The 17,323-nt window shown below is 46.5% G+C and overlaps 2 protein-coding genes across 2 annotated transcripts in view; one reads left to right on the top strand and one right to left on the bottom strand.

Moving 5' to 3' along the window:
• Positions 1 to 785, top strand: part of vps13b (vacuolar protein sorting 13 homolog B) — a 330,552-nt gene extending 329,767 nt beyond the window's left edge. The window contains exon 64 of the mRNA XM_076281294.1: positions 1 to 785. This exon is cut by the window's left edge and continues 1,061 nt beyond it. The gene's annotated coding sequence lies outside the window, so the exon portion shown is untranslated.
• Positions 107 to 17,231, bottom strand: rgs22 (regulator of G protein signaling 22). The gene is made up of 24 exons (XM_076281293.1): positions 17,226 to 17,231; positions 16,828 to 16,890; positions 16,520 to 16,705; positions 16,289 to 16,374; positions 15,038 to 15,161; positions 14,584 to 14,638; positions 13,693 to 14,170; positions 13,375 to 13,536; positions 12,899 to 13,058; positions 12,467 to 12,592; positions 11,689 to 11,790; positions 9,892 to 10,086; positions 9,267 to 9,359; positions 8,627 to 8,793; positions 8,102 to 8,264; positions 6,892 to 7,050; positions 6,230 to 6,286; positions 5,554 to 5,724; positions 4,832 to 5,011; positions 3,541 to 3,714; positions 2,774 to 2,890; positions 2,360 to 2,468; positions 1,098 to 1,214; positions 107 to 147 (listed from the first exon to the last, which is right to left on the bottom strand). The coding sequence occupies exons 1-24, from the start codon at positions 17,229 to 17,231 to the stop codon at positions 107 to 109; spliced, it is 3,291 nt and encodes a 1,096-aa protein (XP_076137408.1).
• Positions 17,232 to 17,323: the final 92 nt, after the last annotated feature.

The following is a 17,323-nucleotide window of genomic DNA, read 5'->3' as shown; positions in this document are numbered from 1 at the left end:
TTATTTATTCTGAACAAGATTCGGAAGTCTAAGAAGACTTAAGTCTAAGAATGTAAGAAGACAAGGAACTAAGAAGCTGGTTGGGTAGACTGCTCTAACGTACAGGTCACGTCCCACTCAGTTTGGTGTTATTGTGCCCTGCGAACACTAACAGCAGGGGAGCACGGGAGGAGGAGAGCCAATTAGCCACTGCTGTTTACGGAGTTACCCTTCAGACCAAAGATATTAGAGTGCTATGCTCTAAAATCTTTGCTTCAGACATGCATTGGTGTCAGCCTGAAGACTCCTCTCCCTTCCTCTCCCCTGTGCGTCTCCTGTGTCGGCGGTTATTATTATGCATATGACATATGAAATATGATGGTGAGCTGCTTGCTGGTTGTCCCATGCGTTTACACATTACCCGTGCTTCAGAGTGGGATGTGGAAGCCATGCCGATATTCGTGCAATAAGTGTGTGTGGTTGAGGCTCGTTCATCTGTGTGTCCTGGCTACCAACCAAAAGATAAGTGAATGGGTTCTTGGGTTTTGTATATTTTTTTTATAGATGACATTACTTAACGGATGTTTGATTTTTTTATTTGTTGTTTGTTGAAATTTTTTTTACTCATTCATCTCTGCCAACATCTTCCTATTGCTAGAAATGTTTTATTATTAAAAAGCCTTTTTACTAGACCCTGTGTGAAAGAACAAGAACAACTACATGGAGAAGTCATCCTTTTGTAAGCCATCTGAAGCGTTTATGTTAGTGACAATGATGTATTAATAACTAAATATAACATTCTAATAAAATATTTAATTAACCTGATTGTCATGTTTCTCTTTCTTATAAATACATGTAGATAAGGATTATGTTGTCATAAGGCATCTCACACAGCACAAAATGTCATATTCACTTGCAGCTCCCTTCAAGTGGACCCATCAGATGTGTCCACTAGTGGGCGCCAGAGAGTGGTCTCCTCAGAATGTCCTCACCTTAGATCATCAAACCGACATCATCTCACTCAGCGACCTGCAGCAGTTTCAATTCAGTTCAACCTCATAAAACAAAACCATGACAATGATGAAGTAGAATCTCTTCTGCACGTGCTCAGTGTGTACCTGTGAGTGTGTTGGCACCAGTGGCCTCTGGCGTGTGTGTTCTCGGAGTGGCGGCAGGGTTGTGGCCTGGGGGTCTCCTGCCGACCTCTGACCTCACGCTAGGGGTAGACACGGAATCTGCGAGACCAGTAAGGGGACACAATTACACACGCTCACAAAGGCACACTGATACAGATGAATGTCCTCACCAGCATGAACACACACACACACAGACAGCTTCAACAAGCAGAAATAGAAACACCCCAGACAGCAAGAGGCTGGCGGTCCACTGCCGGCCCACTGGGGGCAGATCTGGCGGTCCGTTGGCATTTTGCGCATTGGTTTTCGGGCGGTCCACTGGCGGGTTGCCGACAAATGCCCCAATATTTTGCCACTTGTGGTCCAAACTCTTTTTCATTTATTCAGTTATACTTCAATCATCATTTTAATAACATTTCTTGTCTTTTCTTAATATTTACAACAAGTTCAATTAAAAGCGATGGCGGACCAGAAGTGGCATGTCACCAGTAATCTGCTATCTGGGACCATCAGTGTTCACAATCACACACTTAGACAGGTAGAACAACCAGAAATACCCATGACTGGTATGAGCACACATACATACGCACCCACACAGCACAGACATAAACACATAAACATACACACACTGTTCTGGTGGGAAAGGAACACACCCAACCTGCATTGACTGGCATTATCACATACACAAAAACTTCTAGGACGGGCAATGAACACACACACACACACACATATAGCAGTGGTAGGCATCCTGATGATGACCAGCTGTAAGTGCCGACAGGACCCCTCCTGTGAGTGGAGAGCTATTAAAAAGCCATTGGCAGCACGGCCCATTTACTGCCCAGCGTGGACTAACCGCCCTGAGAGGCTCACTCAAGCACTTGATGCACATCTGTGTGTGTGTGTGAGACATTACGTTATGTGAGCCCTAAAAATACCGTCAGACACTCGTAGCCCTGTGTGTGTGTGTGTGTGTGTGTGTTGCATTTGTAAACAAGAAACCAAAGGTAGTAGACAACTGTGTGTGTGAGAGAGTGAGTCAATGATGCCATTTGTGAGACTTTATCCACAGGTGACGCACTGTCTGTCTGTGTGCATGTGCTGCCTCTTCCTACCTTTTCCTGTGTCTGAGTGTGTGGTGGCATTCCTGAGTCTTTACCGTCCGTCTGTCTGTGTCTGTGTCTGTCTGTCTGTCTGTCTGTCTGTGTCTGTGTCTGTGTCTGTGTCTGTGTGTTGCATCTTCCTACCTCTTCCTGTGCTAAAGGAGGCGAGGGCTTCTTCCTGCATCATCTGCTTGCGGATCAGCACCGACTCTCTCTCCAACGCGGCCATGTACTTGGAGTAGGACCAGGACAACTGCCAACGACAACTGCCAATCATCAACCACACAACTGTCACATTACCCTAAGAACTTTAGAAAGGGTGCACTTCCGAATGAACCAACTAAAGGAAATACAGCACTTGAATAAAATGAAGATATCGTATGTAAGAGATAAACACAGATTCATTCAACCTTTATTTTCCTTCTCGGTGTACAATTGAGGGCAGCCCTCATTTTCAATGTAGATTCATTTGTTTAACAAACAAAAGGAGGAATAAATGAGTCATTGTAGCAATTCCATAATTGCAAACGGTTAGGCAGGGGCAGGCTGTGATCAGACCTGGTCTGTGGGCAGGAGTAGCTCCACATGGTGATCCGTGCTGCCCTCTCCACCCTCAACCCCGGCCTCCTCACACACACTCCCCGAACTCCACTGCTGCTTGCTCAGGGCCTCCTGCTACATAAAAAAGACCATCATCCACATCAAAAAAGGTATTTGTGTTGCTCTAAAACTGAGAGCAACAACACATTTAGTACAGATTTATATTTGATCCCTTTAATGTATTCTGATTACTTAATCAAGACATTTTACCAATTTATCATATTTAAATGACCTCTGATCTAATTTCAATTCAACTTCAATTTAATATCACTTATAGAGCACCAAAACATTGCACGTCTCATGGCAATAACAGAGTGTTAAACAATCAGAGAAGGCCCATGGTAACAGGGGCGAGGAAAAATTCCCTAGAATTGGCGATACATGTGGGAAGAAACCTTGAGCCTGACCCATCTGCCTAGGGCCAGTACAGAACAGTAAGGTCTGTTTACATGATAAATGAATAAGTTAGTTAGGTGTAGAGAAAAGAACATGGTGTTTAAAGCCACCTGAGGTGTATGTTACAAAGAGGTGATGATCTGTATGTGCCACACTAGTAAGTGCTTTGCAAGCAACAACAGCTTTGAAAATGTAACACATGTAATGCTGTCCACCCAGCTATATCAATATCCTATCATGTCTTCCATGCATGATCCCTTACTGATAACACCATATTACAATCCCAGACAGAAGCGCTAGCATGCATGTAGCGTGTAGCATGTAGCGACCTGAGCCTTCCTCTCCTCCTCCTCTTCCTCCGCTCTCCTGCGCTGCAGTTCTCGCTCTCTCTGCCGGGCCCTCTTCCTCTCCAGAACGGACAGCAGGTCCTCCCCCTCTCCCACGCGGCTCTTGAAGTCCAGGAACGGAGGCCACAGCTTATACAGCTCGCTGAACACAGACATCTGCACTCATGCACACAGCACCAGCAGCCATAAGTACAGTTAACCATGCACACAGCACATGCCATTACAGGGTATTACACATGTATTCAACCTTTTGTCCTTTTGTTGTATAAAATTATCCTATGGGTTGTAGACATCATTGAGAGAGAGTTTAAAACTGTAAAGCATGTATTCATATAACCTTAATCATAATCAAGTAATACACTGAAGTTATTCCTAACCATAATACTCTTATAACATTTTAAATAACAAGTTTAACTAATACTATTAACATACTGAAGCTATTCTACCAGAATTCCCCCTATGTGCGCTCTCTATCCCTGTCTCTTTTTGCTGCCCTGTGTCTCATTTTGTTGCACTGTGTCTCATGCTGCCTTAGCCTAGGCCTTTTGAAGAAACCAAAGTCGGCCTTGAAGCTTCAAGATAACGCGTACACAGGGCGAGCTCTACTCATAACAACCAGTAGGAGAGGGGGACGAACGATATTTAACCCATGCACAATGTATGACCTGTGATCATTCTATACTGTACACCCCTGAACTTTCCATAAACTTAAGGTGAAAAGTTCGTTCGAGGTAGTGTTGTGTCAGCATTTTGGAGGGTGTTCTACCTTTGTTCGGGAGTGCGATCGTGCGATCCACTCAGGCTTTGCGCTATGTAGTCATTAAAGGAATTTTTGCACGGAACTCTGCCGGGCTTTTGCGCCTTCTTTTTGGGACAAGTTTTTGACTTCAGCACTTATAATGGTGTATTTTTGTTACGTTGTAGGCAAGATGTTTGGACTTAATTTCTGGCCCGAGTCTGAATATCTGCCACTACTCTTTTACCTACAGCAACTGAAAGTAAACGTAAAACTTATACATATACACATACTGTATATACAACTTACAATATAAGTATACATTAAAATTTGTTTTAACCATTCTTTTATCTTATTGACAGTTATAGTGGATATAGCTGCTTTGGTATGAAATCCATACTGAGTGGATAGAGCCATTCCACCAGCTGATCAGTGTATCACTGCTGTGGAATCTGATAAAGGCAAAGGTGAGTTTGCGTGAAGTTTGAGTTTGTGAAGTGAGTTTGTGTCCCTCGTCCCTGTAGGTAGTGGACAGACCTGGGCCTCTCTGAAGACGTAGGGCCCCAGCTCCCTCCTCTGGTCCAGGATGGTGCGCGCCTGCTCGGGGGGGACGCTGATCTGCAGGGTGGGGGGCACGCTGGAGCTGATGAAGCAGCTGATGATGGTGCTGATCTTGTGCTGGACGGTGGCCTCGTCACAGTGCGAGTGACACAGGTCCTGAGCGCATCGGAGAGAGAGGAGGGAGCGGGGAGCAACATGGGATTTAGTGGATACTTCTATCCAAACCAACATTTTTTTAAGAACTGGTAGAAGACTTAAAAATAAATAATAAAATATTGAATAAAAAATATGTTCCTGCAGAGAGCCACATAATGAGAACAGTGTGTTGCAGTTCTTTTATTACCATCACCACCAGTTTGCTGCTGGCAAGTTGAATAATTCTCTCCAGACCATTTCCCAGCTGCATTAGACTAATTGAAATGCTGTGATTAATGCGACATTTGGCATTACAGTGCAATTTGCCAAATAGTCATATGTCAGGGATATAATTGAGTAGAATACTGATTAAAACATTATGAGAGGCGTTATCATTAGCCCTGACACCATTAGTGACTCAGAGCCAGCGAATGCAATCGGATTGTGTGTGTGTGAGTGCGAGTGCGAGTGTGAGTGTGTGTGTGTGTGTGTGTGTGTGTGTGTGTGTGTGTGTGTGTGTGTGACTGTGCCCATAACTGACTGACTGACTGACTGGGCCTTGCCTTGTATCGCTGCACCTCCAGCCAGAAAAGCACGTCGTTCTCGTACAGGTCCCCCTTCAGGGCCACGAAGCGCTGGAACTGCATGCAGGTGACGGGGTTGAGCAGGGCCTGCCGGAAGGCCAGCACCTCCCTGGACGAGGCCATCCAGGCACTGTCTGCCTGCTGAGAGAGCTTGGAAGGGCACATGAGATGACCCAAAATAACAGTGTTCTGATTCTAGAAAGGGTCTGGCCCCAATTGATCCCGTGCTGACCCAACACCCAGGTCCACTCCAGGGCCAGCTGCTATATGGGGCAGTAGCCTACATGTCCATGACAAAATACCCTCAATCTTACAAGTTTGCTCATGGATAATTCAGCAGGAGTAGAAGAGGTTAGAGGAGTAGTAACATTGAACTGAACTAAAATTAAGTAGTGGACATATATCTAATAGTAGTGTATGGAATATACTGTAGTATAGGGTAGCATGGGACAGCATAGGTTCACTCAACCATGTTCATACGCATTCATGAGATTTAATCCTTGTGATCCATCCTGTGATCCTACAGTGAGACTGATAATATAGTAGGTAACCCTGGTGGCCAGAGTTATTGAGGAACGCGGTCTAAACATCAGACCAGTTATGGTTTATTCTCTCTCTCTCTCCCAGAGCTGCAATCCAAGAGCAGATCTCTTACCTTCCAGGGCTGCTTCCTCCTCCTGTGGTATCTCCTCCTGCGGTCCTCCGTCTGGGGCTGGACACACACACACACACACACACCACACGACACACCACACACAACAAAGCCAGAGTGACCTCAGCAGCACTGTCCGCACAGCCACCCAATGTCCCCCTCCAACGACTGAGACTCTCTCAGGCAACACTACACCTCTGGCAACACTCTCAACGCTTCCTCTTAGGCACTCCTCTTCACCACCACCCTTCTCTCTCTCCCTCCCTCTCTCTCTCTCTCTCTCTCTGTCCGTCCTCTGAGTTGACAGCATCTCTGATGACCTGTAATGCTCCCCCATTTACTAATGCTGGGGCTATCAGTGTCTGAACACAGGTATACATGATAGCGTAATTAACACGACAGGGGGAAGCGGGAGCGCTATTTAGGATGACCGCAGCCGAAATGTGAGGAAGAGGCGCTTTGAGGTCTCACATTCCCGTGACTGACGGAGACACCAAAACAACCAGCACCAGCCTTCACTCTCTAATCCTCAAGTGGATTCCCTGCTCTTGGATAGTGCAACATGAAGGCTTTAGTTGAGTGATTTTTAAGTGTTTTTTTAAGTTAAGTGATAGTTCAGCTCCTCTTGACAGGAGGGAGGGAGTGGAGGGATTAGTGAGACACACCTGAAGCTTTTGGCGCTCACTGAAGTCAGGTGTGGACAGGTAGACAGGCAGCCATTTTCTCTCGATGCGGTTCCTCACGATGTTCTGCATCTCTGTCAGTGGAGCTCCTGATAGACCGTTCTGCAGGAGCTGGCCCCAGCCACCAGCCAGACGGATGACCTGAGAACACACACACACACACGCACACACACACACACACACACACACACATACAAATACATACACACACACACACAATACCACACATACACACAGAAACACACACAATAACATGTATATGCATACACACAAAAAAAAAAAACGCAAACACACACATACACAGAGATATATATAAATGTCTTTTCATCTTTTCACCTGAGCACAAACACACATGAAGACATGCAATTAGCTATTAATAGGCTGATACATGATACACATGTGGCATGCCAGGTAAATGAATGGACCCCATGATGTGCCGTTAGCAATAGAGTTAGCTAACACTGATACAGGACTGCTGGTGGAGACCCATGTGAGCGACTGCTGCAGAAGGCACGCAGATAGACAGGCAGACACACAGGCAGACAGGGGAGCCCACATTACAGACATTAGTGTCATGGCGACCCGCAAGCCAGAGGATGATTGACGCTGGCATCGTCGGGAACGCCACGCAGATGGAAAGCCCCTCAGACGGGACATCTGAAAACAGGAAGCCCACCGCCCGCCGCCACTCACCGCCGCGCGCCCCTCTCTCCCTTCCCGTCCCGGCATGCTAGCTAGGCTTCCCTGCTGTTACCGCCTTCTTCCAGAGCGCTCTGCCACTGCCAAACGCCCATGGCTGTCAGTGTGTCTGCTGTGACGGACTGTCAAAAGTATTTTTTTTCTCTCTGGTCGGAGTCTGAGATGAGTAGCTGCTGTGATATGTGATCTGTTTGCTTTTTTTTATTTATTTTTTTAAACATCTGCGATTGTTTTGCCTTGCCGGCTGGCAACTGGTAGTGCTGAGTCTGCTCGCAGACAAATCTCTTTTGTCTGATGTCTCTTTTGTGTCATCTGTTTTGGGCTTTGAGGTTCTGTGTTTTGTTAGAAATGTCAATAAATGTTTGTTAGCAGAAACAAGAGACGGAAGCAGTGGAAAATCTGCAGGGGGAGGTGAGGGCTCGGAGGCCAGGGGACGGGAACAGGGGATAGGGGATGGAGGGAGGGAGGGAGGGTGGGGATGGCACACACACACCTCCTCCTGCTGATGTTTGGTGGCAGGGCTACCAGGCCCAAAGAAGTACTTCCTGTTGAGGTACTTGGTCTTGATGGCACAGAAGCGCTGGGCTCTCTCCTCCTGCTGCTGGCTGGAGGTCCTCTTCAGCTGCTCCAGGTCCAACCAGCACAGCAGATCCATGCTGCACACCACACAACACAACACAACACAACACAACACAACACAACTCAGCTCAACTCAGCTCAACTCAGCTCAACACAACACAGCACAGCACAGCACAGCACAGCACAGCACAGCACAGCACAGCACAGCCCGACATAGCACAACACAACACAACACAACACAACACAACACAACACAACACAACACAACACAACACAACACAACACAATGCAATGCATTGAAGGGCATATAGTTATGATCTTAATGTTGCCCTGATTTATCATATGATGGGTGGGTGAGTGATCCACAGAAAGTGCAGATTTAAGTGAAGTGAAGTAAAAAGTAAAAAAAAAAAAGTAAAGAAATCTGTCTTAAGGTCACCTGGCAGAATTCTCCTCCAGAAAAGCCTGAAAGTGCTGGAGCTCCGTGCGGTTCCGGAGCACAGACACCAGACGGAACCCTCTGAACTGCTGCGGAACCTGTGCCCAAGAGTCTGGTTCTCTAGGGACCTCTGGTGGAGGAGGCGCAGACTTGCGCTCCCGAGCCAGCTGCACAGTATGCGGCGTAAATACAGGGATTAGTGTCTGCTGAAAACCACCGCCATTGAATCAGCCACCAGCATTACAATACGTGCCATGACTCCACACATCAGAGGGCCACAGCATGTTTACTTAGAGGCCGACTCAGCAGTGGGCATTCCCCCAAGATGCCAGCCGAGGCTACAGATAGGAAACAAGTCTGGGTGCGTGTTTGATTCCAGCCACACAAAATTCCTGTTAAATAAATCAAGCAGTATATTACAGCTGCCTCCAGCCTCCACACCGCATGCCAGGCAGAGATGCATTTGCTCTAGAATTGCGGTTTGGTTCCTAGATGGATTAAAGGCTTTTAAAACCAGCCAGGGTTGACAACATGACCATAAGTGTTTTCATGTCTTTGTGACTATGTGTGTGTGTGTGTGTGTGTGTGTGTGTGTGTGTGTGTGTGTGTGTGTGTGCTTGTCTATAACATCATGTCTGACCTGTTCCATCCTCCGCACAGACTCAGTGTGCAGCACTTGGAGCTTCCTGTAATCAGCTGTCTCATCATGGCGGGTTTCTTCCCACAGATCCACCTGTGAGCCCAGTTTACAGACAGACAGACACACACTCACATGCACTCAATGACCTAGTCAGACTGTACAGAAACATGGGCACACCTCTGAATGCACCCACACTGACTAATGAGTCATGATGAAATCAGTTGATGAAATCAGTATCATTTTTCAATATACAGAAAAACTATAACCTACAGTAAACTCCACACTATGTATAAAACTCTATACTCCATACTATGTATATTATAAAAGTGTCTGCATATAGACATAAGATTGCATTGCTGTCATCAGCAATTTATACTATATGTAAATTCATTTTAAATTTGATGTTTAAGATCAGCCACACACCAGCCTGGGTGAACAAATTTATTTTCAAAGGAAAATACACATTCCTGGGTTATTGATCATTCAGAAATGAACGTTAATGGGATCCTTTTCATTCAATTCAATTCAAATTTGCTAACAGGTTTGTGTGGGTTCACCCAGGCTAGCCCCACACTGGTACCCAACAGAGTTTGACATGACCCAGATGGGCAGACAGAGACGGGACCTGTTCATAGATGTCTGTGTCCTGAGAGGTGAGGAGGGTCCAGGGCTCCAGCAGGAGGCTGAGAGTGTGCTCCTCTGCCCCGTCAAACAGCTCCTCAAATGGGGGAGTCAAGCGCGCAAACACCTGCCTCCTGCACTCCTCACCCACACCGATGCTCTCCTGGGATGCACTGCACAGGTAGGTGGAGTACAGCACCTACACACACACACACACACACACACACACACACACACACACACACACACACACACACACACACACACACACACACACACAAGGTCAACCAGCCATTGGGCATGAGCATTTAAAAGATAGAGATCAATAGCTGACAAACTCAAATGCAGTACAGCACCAACACACAAACTCAAAACATTAGAGATGACGTACACACACAGACACACACAGACACACAGACACACACACTGACATACACACACACACAGCCCCCTCATTGAGTAGCCTATGAAGTGGTAGTGGCTCATCTGCCGGTCTCAGCAGTGTCATGTCAGCACATTGCTCCCGTCACCGAGGGCCATCTGAAAGCCATCGGGCGCCCGCTGCGCTTTCCCAGCCTCACGCCACACCAGGCCGGGCCAGGCAGCCGTGCCAGCGGGACCGGGCACCCTGGCGAGTGCCGCAGCTGGCCCTGATGAGGTGTGGAATGCTCCCTGGCACGGCTGGCAGGTCGTTGTGTGTCCCGCTGTGAGCGGCGCGGCGGTGATCAAACGGCCCCCGGCCCCTGAGTGGCCCCCGGGGGCCGTGGCGGTCGCCAGCTCCTGGCTGGACGAGGGGACACGCCAGCAACACTCAGCCTCAATGAGCGCCACTAAATCAGCGCAAAGCCTTTCTCCTCCTCCTCCTCCTCCTCCTCCCTCTCTCTGTGGCTGCTCCTCCATCCTCCTCTCTCCATCTCTCATCTTTCTTTCACTCTCATCTCCCATTCTCTCTCTCTCTTCTCCACTTGAAATCACTCTCATTGACACTCTCATCAATTTCTCTCATTGACTCCATCTTACCTCCACTTTCTATCCCTCTCTCTATCCCTTTCTATCCCCCCCCCCACACACACACACACACCCCAGGCTCCGGCTCACTGCAGTCTTGTCTGTGTGTGGACGGAGTGACTGGTCCTGATTTGCAGGGAGCTCTGCTCTGCTCTGCTGTGTTCTGTTCCTCCACTCTGATTTATGGAAGCTGGCCTCAGCTGCCCTGTTTGCCATATGCCTGGTCCTGTGCCCAGACTTCTCTCCCTCTCCAACTCTCTCTCCATCATTCTCTCTTAATCCATCTCTCTCTCTATCCCTCTCGCTCGCTCCATCTCTCTCTCAATCATCTCTCTCTCTCTCTCTCAATCTCCCTCTCCCCATCTCACTTTGTCCCTCACTCTTTCCATCTCTCTCTCTCTCTCTCTCTCTGTCTCTCTCTCTCTCCATCTCTCCATCTCTCTGTCTCCATCTCTCCATCTCTCCATCTCTGGGCTTCATGCCATGCCCCCTGCCTATGTCCCTTGGGAGGCATCACTCCTGTTTTTATGTGCCTGTGAGGGCGGATGTGTGTGACTGCGGACTGAACAGCTCCACTGACAGCATGGAAGTGGGGGGTACTACATGAAAGAAAGAAAGAAAGAAAGAAAGAAAGAAAGAAAGACGCATGGCCCACCATGTGCAGCATAAAAGACTAAAGAATAAAGAAAAGAAAGCATTTCAGTGTGCACGTTTTGTGTTTTCTGCATATTGCATTAAAAACGGAAAGATGTCAAGATGACAGATAGGCTGGATGGGGGAGGTCATCCCTCACCTGGGCCTTCCTCCGGGCTCTGTAAGGGTCCAGGCCATCCTGGTAGAAGAGCTGCTGGTATTCCTGCAGATCGGTCCAGAAGTGGATGGCACTCTCCCACAGCTGACAGACACAGAGCACAGAGCACAGGCCCCAGGTCAGACACATGGACAGTCAGCCAGCAGGAAGCCTGGGAGGAGACCAGACTGGGCCAGACTGGCTGGCATTGTGGTGGTGGTAAACCAGCATGTGCCAGCCTGCTATGGCAAACGTGTATGTGTTTGTCGATTTGTTTGGTGTGTGTGTGTGTTTACCTGTCTGTGTTTGTGTCTGTGTGTGTGTGTGTGTGTGTGTGTGTGTGTGTGTGTGTGTGTGTGTGTGTGTGTGTGTGTGTGTGTGTGTGTGAGTGTGTATTTTCAGCATTATATTAACTGCCATCTTTAACTTTACTGTACATTTTGCTCTAGGCCTATAGTAGTAGTAGTAGTTTTAGTAACCGTATCTTCTTTTATCTACAATCATATTCATATTCATTATCATTACTATTATTTTTTTTGTATCTTTATTTATTTTTTGTCATTTATATTTTTGTTTTTATTACTCTTTTTACGTTATTTCTGTGAGCACCTTGGGCCAATTGCATTGCGTTTAAGTGTGCTATATAAATATAAATGTGACTTCACTTGTGACTTGTAATGTGTGTGTGTGTGTGTGTGTGTGTGTGTGTGTGTGTGTGTGTGTGTGTGTGTGTGTGTGTGTGTGTCTGTGTGTGTGTGTCTGTATGTGTGTGTGTGTGTACCTTGTTGCCTGAGAGCTCACAGAAGCGGGTGAAGTAGAAGCCAGCTCTGGGCTCCACATGTAATGCCTGAAGCATCCTCTCCATGAGCCTGCCCTTCAACGCTGGGGTACTGCTGCCAGACAATGGCTGAGAACACCACACATACACCCATGCAAACACACACACAAACACACACACACACACACACACATCCACAGCACGCACACACACACACGCACGCACGCACACAAATGTTCATGTAAACCATGCATACATATGAACACAAATATTTATGATATGCATGAATGCACATACACAGACATTTACAAGCACATGCAGTCTCCCAAAAAACAATGTGGATGAGACCATAAGTATCACCAGTATCACACACTCCCCCCCCACCCCACCCCCCTACAGGGAATGGTTTAGGAGAAGGTGGGTGCCTACCCGTACCTGTCCAGCAGGTGAGGGTGGAGCTCTGGGTATACAGAGGTGGGGTTGCACAGGAGGCAGGGTGATGTTGCTGGGGTTGGGCCCTCCAGCAGCAGATGAATGGAGACGACGCTTCTGCCAATGAGGCTGCTGCTGTGGGTCCAGCAGGCTTCGTCTCTCACTGGCAGACCTCACCAAACAAAACAGTGGGCCCCTATGGGACAGACACACACACACGCACGCACGCACATACGTACATACACACACATACATACACACACACATACACACGCATGCACGCACCCCGCATGCACGCACCCCGCACGCACGCACACACACACACACATACACATAAACTTGCAACAGTTCAGTTGAGTGATTTTTGCAGCCATTGTTATAACATTCTCATCCAAGTCACATTAACAGCAGAAAGTGTGAGGAGCCAGTGCAGTGCGGTATAAGTGACTGTGTGGTGTTGTGTGGTGAGCTCCCCTCACCAGTACGTTAGCAGAGTCTCAGAGAGACAGGGCTGTACGTGCAGTAGCGTGTCCTCTATCCAGCTGGAGGAACTAGCCAGGCCCAGCCTGGAGAGCAGTTCAGAACTTAGAGCCCTAAAGCCACTGCTCGGCATGTATTGGTGCCGCATCTTCACCAAGTGCCTAAAACACAGAAGAAAAGACATCTGTCAGATGAGTAGGGGCGGTCATTGTTTTATGTATGCTATGAATTGCGGCAAAGTTGTACACAAAGCTGTGACCTGGTCCATAAAAGGTAACTGGTCATTCAGACTGGGAAGAGCAGACGAGCTGTCTGACCTGTTTTTGGTCTTTGGGCTCGCTAGGATCCTCAGCCTCTCGATGTCCATCCACAGCTGCAGGATCTTCTCCCCGGGGGTGCCCTGTAAAAACCTCTTAAAGTCCTCCAGGGCCTGTCTGGAGCCATGGAAACACAAACAGTGACCGTGTCCACCTGCCGGCTCATCCGTCGCCGAGCCGCTATTAAACTCACTCATTTCAGCTGCCGCACAGGCTGTGTGTGGCACGAGCTCTGTTGCCCCTGGTGCCCGCTGAGGAGTGTCCAGCCCAGCCCTGGCAGCGCCCACCTGCATCTCAGACACTGCCACCTGCAGGACGTGGTTGACCAGGCTGGTGATGAGACGACCCTCCCCAAGGTCAGCTGTGCCCGGGCGCGTGGATGGGCTCGTCGCCTCCTCCTGCTCCGTGGACTCTGTGAAGTACAAACAGGCCTCCGCCTCGGCCTCTACTCCCCTGGCCTCTGCATGTCTGTCGCTGCCTAGAGAGGAGGAGGATGAGGATGAGCAGGAAGAGAGGAGAGATGGTGAGAGTGGGAGGGAGAAAGTCAGGAAGCCTGGGACAGCGGCTAGCTACAGAGTCCTGTTTTTATGGCTGCCACATAAAAGAACAGACCCCCCCCCCTTGTGTGATGATGAAAGAGATGTACGGTTCTTCATTTGTTTTGTTTTTCTCTCTCTCTCTCTTTCTGGTGACAATTTCTTTTTCTTTCTTTTTTTTTACATACAAATTGCACCTGACAGGATTTATGAGTAGTGAGAATGTGTGATAGGTGCACTGTCAGACGTGTCATATATCTGACACCCCGAGTAAAAAAATGCCGCTATTTGCGGGCGAAGCTCCCTGACAGCTTTTCAGAAGTTTTTCATTTCCTCTGTCGGACTCCTCACTTACCGTTCCTGTGCTCACGAGCAGCCTGGCTGTCCCCTTTGATGAAAGACACTCGATCCTGCGGGACAAATCACATAATGTTTGTATGAGCACTGACATCCTATTAGCCCTACTCTTTCATGTAACATAATCCACTTTCTCCTCTTTTGCCATCCTTGATGGAACACAGACAGAGAGGCTCACATACCTAAAATTAAATCTACCACAGCAAGCCAAACTCCAACATCCACAAGCCAAAGGTTTGGGTGAGCTTTAAAAAACACGGAGCCTCCTGCCATCAGCTAATGAAATGGGCTTTAATAATGTTTACGCTCTGTTAACTTTCTGCAATTACATGGTAATCATTACATGACATCACACCACCCCATTCCCCCCCCCCCCCCCGCGATCAAAAGACACAATCCCGAGAGGCCCAGCTTCATTAGTCTCAGCAAGATGTGACGAGTTTCATGGGAACCTTGTTAAGATCCTGCGCTGCACAGTGTGTAGGGGGTTGTGGATAAACAGAGCAGAGAGCAGAGGCAGAGGTGTTGTCCAGTCTCTGACCTGGACAGACTAGCTGGCATAGGAGCTTCACCAATCTAAGGCAGAAATAAATAAAAAAAAAAACAGTGACTGGGTTTGATAAGGGCAACTCCCTGATCAGGAAGACAGGTTCTCCTGTGGTCTTTCTTATTGTAACAGACTTCCATGCACATCAGTCGCTTTGGTTAAAAATGCGTCAGCCAAATGTAATGTAATGTAATGTAATGTAATGTGATGTAATCTGATTTTGAGATTATGACCATTATGGTTTGTTCAGACAAGTGAGATGAACTGTGTAAGGTTGTGTATCTTCAAACATGCATCTAGTAGCCTACATAACTCAATACTATGGCCTTCATTATTGCTGTCAGTGAGGATAGGAGCAGGCTTCACTCAATTTGTCTATTTCTAAACTTTAAGAGTGCTGGCCTGGATAGTTATACATACAAGAAAAATAGGAGAGAGGCCGCACTATGCATACATACTCTTTTAATTCTTCAGAAGGCACACGCCGAAACGCGTATGTGCAAATAAAAGAGTATATGCATAGTGCGGCCTCTCTCCTACTTTCCTTCATTATTGCTGTTCCATGACCTGCAAATTGTGAAGACATTTCCAGATAATGTTTTTTTTTTTTTTTTTTTAAACACACAGGCTCACATATAGGATACAAGTCTCCCTTTCAAGAAGCTGATAAGAAAATCTAAACAACCAACCACATTTTCCAACTAAGCCATGTCCTTAGCACTGAGGGGTCACACTCAAAGCAAATATAAGCACAAACAACACTTGTCAATTTTAAGTTACTATACAACCAGGTCTCAAGTTGTTAGTTAATTATTACGTTTCAGGCAGCGCACAATAATTTCTTAGAGTTTATAGCTGCCCTCAATTCCCTAATGACCGTTGTGGATTTTGACAAATACTAAAAGCAAATAGACACAAGTCAAGCCTGTTGGGCCTGAGCAGCTCTGTTATAGATTTAATAAAATCAAGGTTTTTCCCATTTAAATGACATCAAATGCAAGATTTTTTATTTCTAATATAGGCCTATAAAGAATAGGCTATCATATAGGGAGGGAGTAAAATAAACATTAGACAACTCATTAGACAACAACAGCAATAATAATAATAATAATAATAATAATAATAATAATAATAATAACAACAACAATAATAATACCTGTATTCAAAGAAGTAGTCACTTTGTAAAAACAAGGGCAGTCTTGATTTGTTAACCCACTTCATCCCTTGATCTCGGTCCAAACACTGAAACATTGAGCAATTCTTCATGTTGATGTTTTCTGTAGCCTATAACTTAGTTACCACACACCACAACAAATTTCTTTATTCATGGGCTATGCTGACTCCAAGTACTACTTGTAAATATTTAAAGTGAACATCAATCTCTCACCAGAACTGTGTAAGAGTTGTCAAACATGGGGACTGCGGTGAGCCACGGAGAATCTGAATTTGCGAGAAACTTTGCTTCATGTTCGTGCAAGGCTGTTCGAATTCGGCTGTGGAGAGTTTCGGCTGCATCGCTCACCACCTCAAAAGCTCCGGTCTCCGTGTTGTATTTTATAGCTTCGGGAAATGTCTGAAACGTACAAATAAATGGAAGAAAAGCGCAGTAGGCTCTCAAATGTTACAGACCAATAGTCTAAAGGACTACCCTAAAAGTCTACAAACAAACAAAATCAATCTGTGGGATCTCCTTACTGGGAGACTTAAAAATGCATTCAGAAACTCCACCAGAGCATCGTCGTTGGCCAACTTGTCTTCCTAAAAAAAAAAAACATGTCAAAAAGGCCTATTCAAATCCAAGCTCTTCCCATCAAATCAGATCCACATGTCCACACTACTGCTTCACAATGTTTTCTTTCATGATTAACTTCTAGAAATAATTTTATTTTGCAAAATAAGATTCTTCCCAATTCTTGTCATCAGATAGACTACAGATCTTGCATAGCCTACGAATTAATGCAACATTCCACTTACAAGAGAGCTGTTCCAAAGTGTCGATGAATCTAATGGGATGAAAACATTATGCAATCAGAAAGCGGAACAGAACACAAAAGAATGATTTGTCATTGCTAGATGTGCTCACCTGTATTTACCAACATCTTATACCGAAGTTTAGCTGGATCTTAAAAGCCCTGTTTGTCTTCAGTTCAAAAATTAATGTAGCAGCAGTTGGAATTTAGACCAACTTCAG

Source organism: Alosa pseudoharengus, unplaced genomic scaffold, assembly GCF_046254945.1.
Source record: "Alosa pseudoharengus isolate Yale_2024_CS ecotype anadromous, Long Island Sound unplaced genomic scaffold, YU_APseudo_1.1 YU_APseudo_1.1_scf_12, whole genome shotgun sequence".
NCBI classification, from domain to species: domain Eukaryota; kingdom Metazoa; phylum Chordata; class Actinopteri; order Clupeiformes; family Clupeidae; genus Alosa; species Alosa pseudoharengus.
Note: the sequence above shows the minus strand (reverse complement) of the source record. Positions and strands in the feature narration are given on the sequence as shown.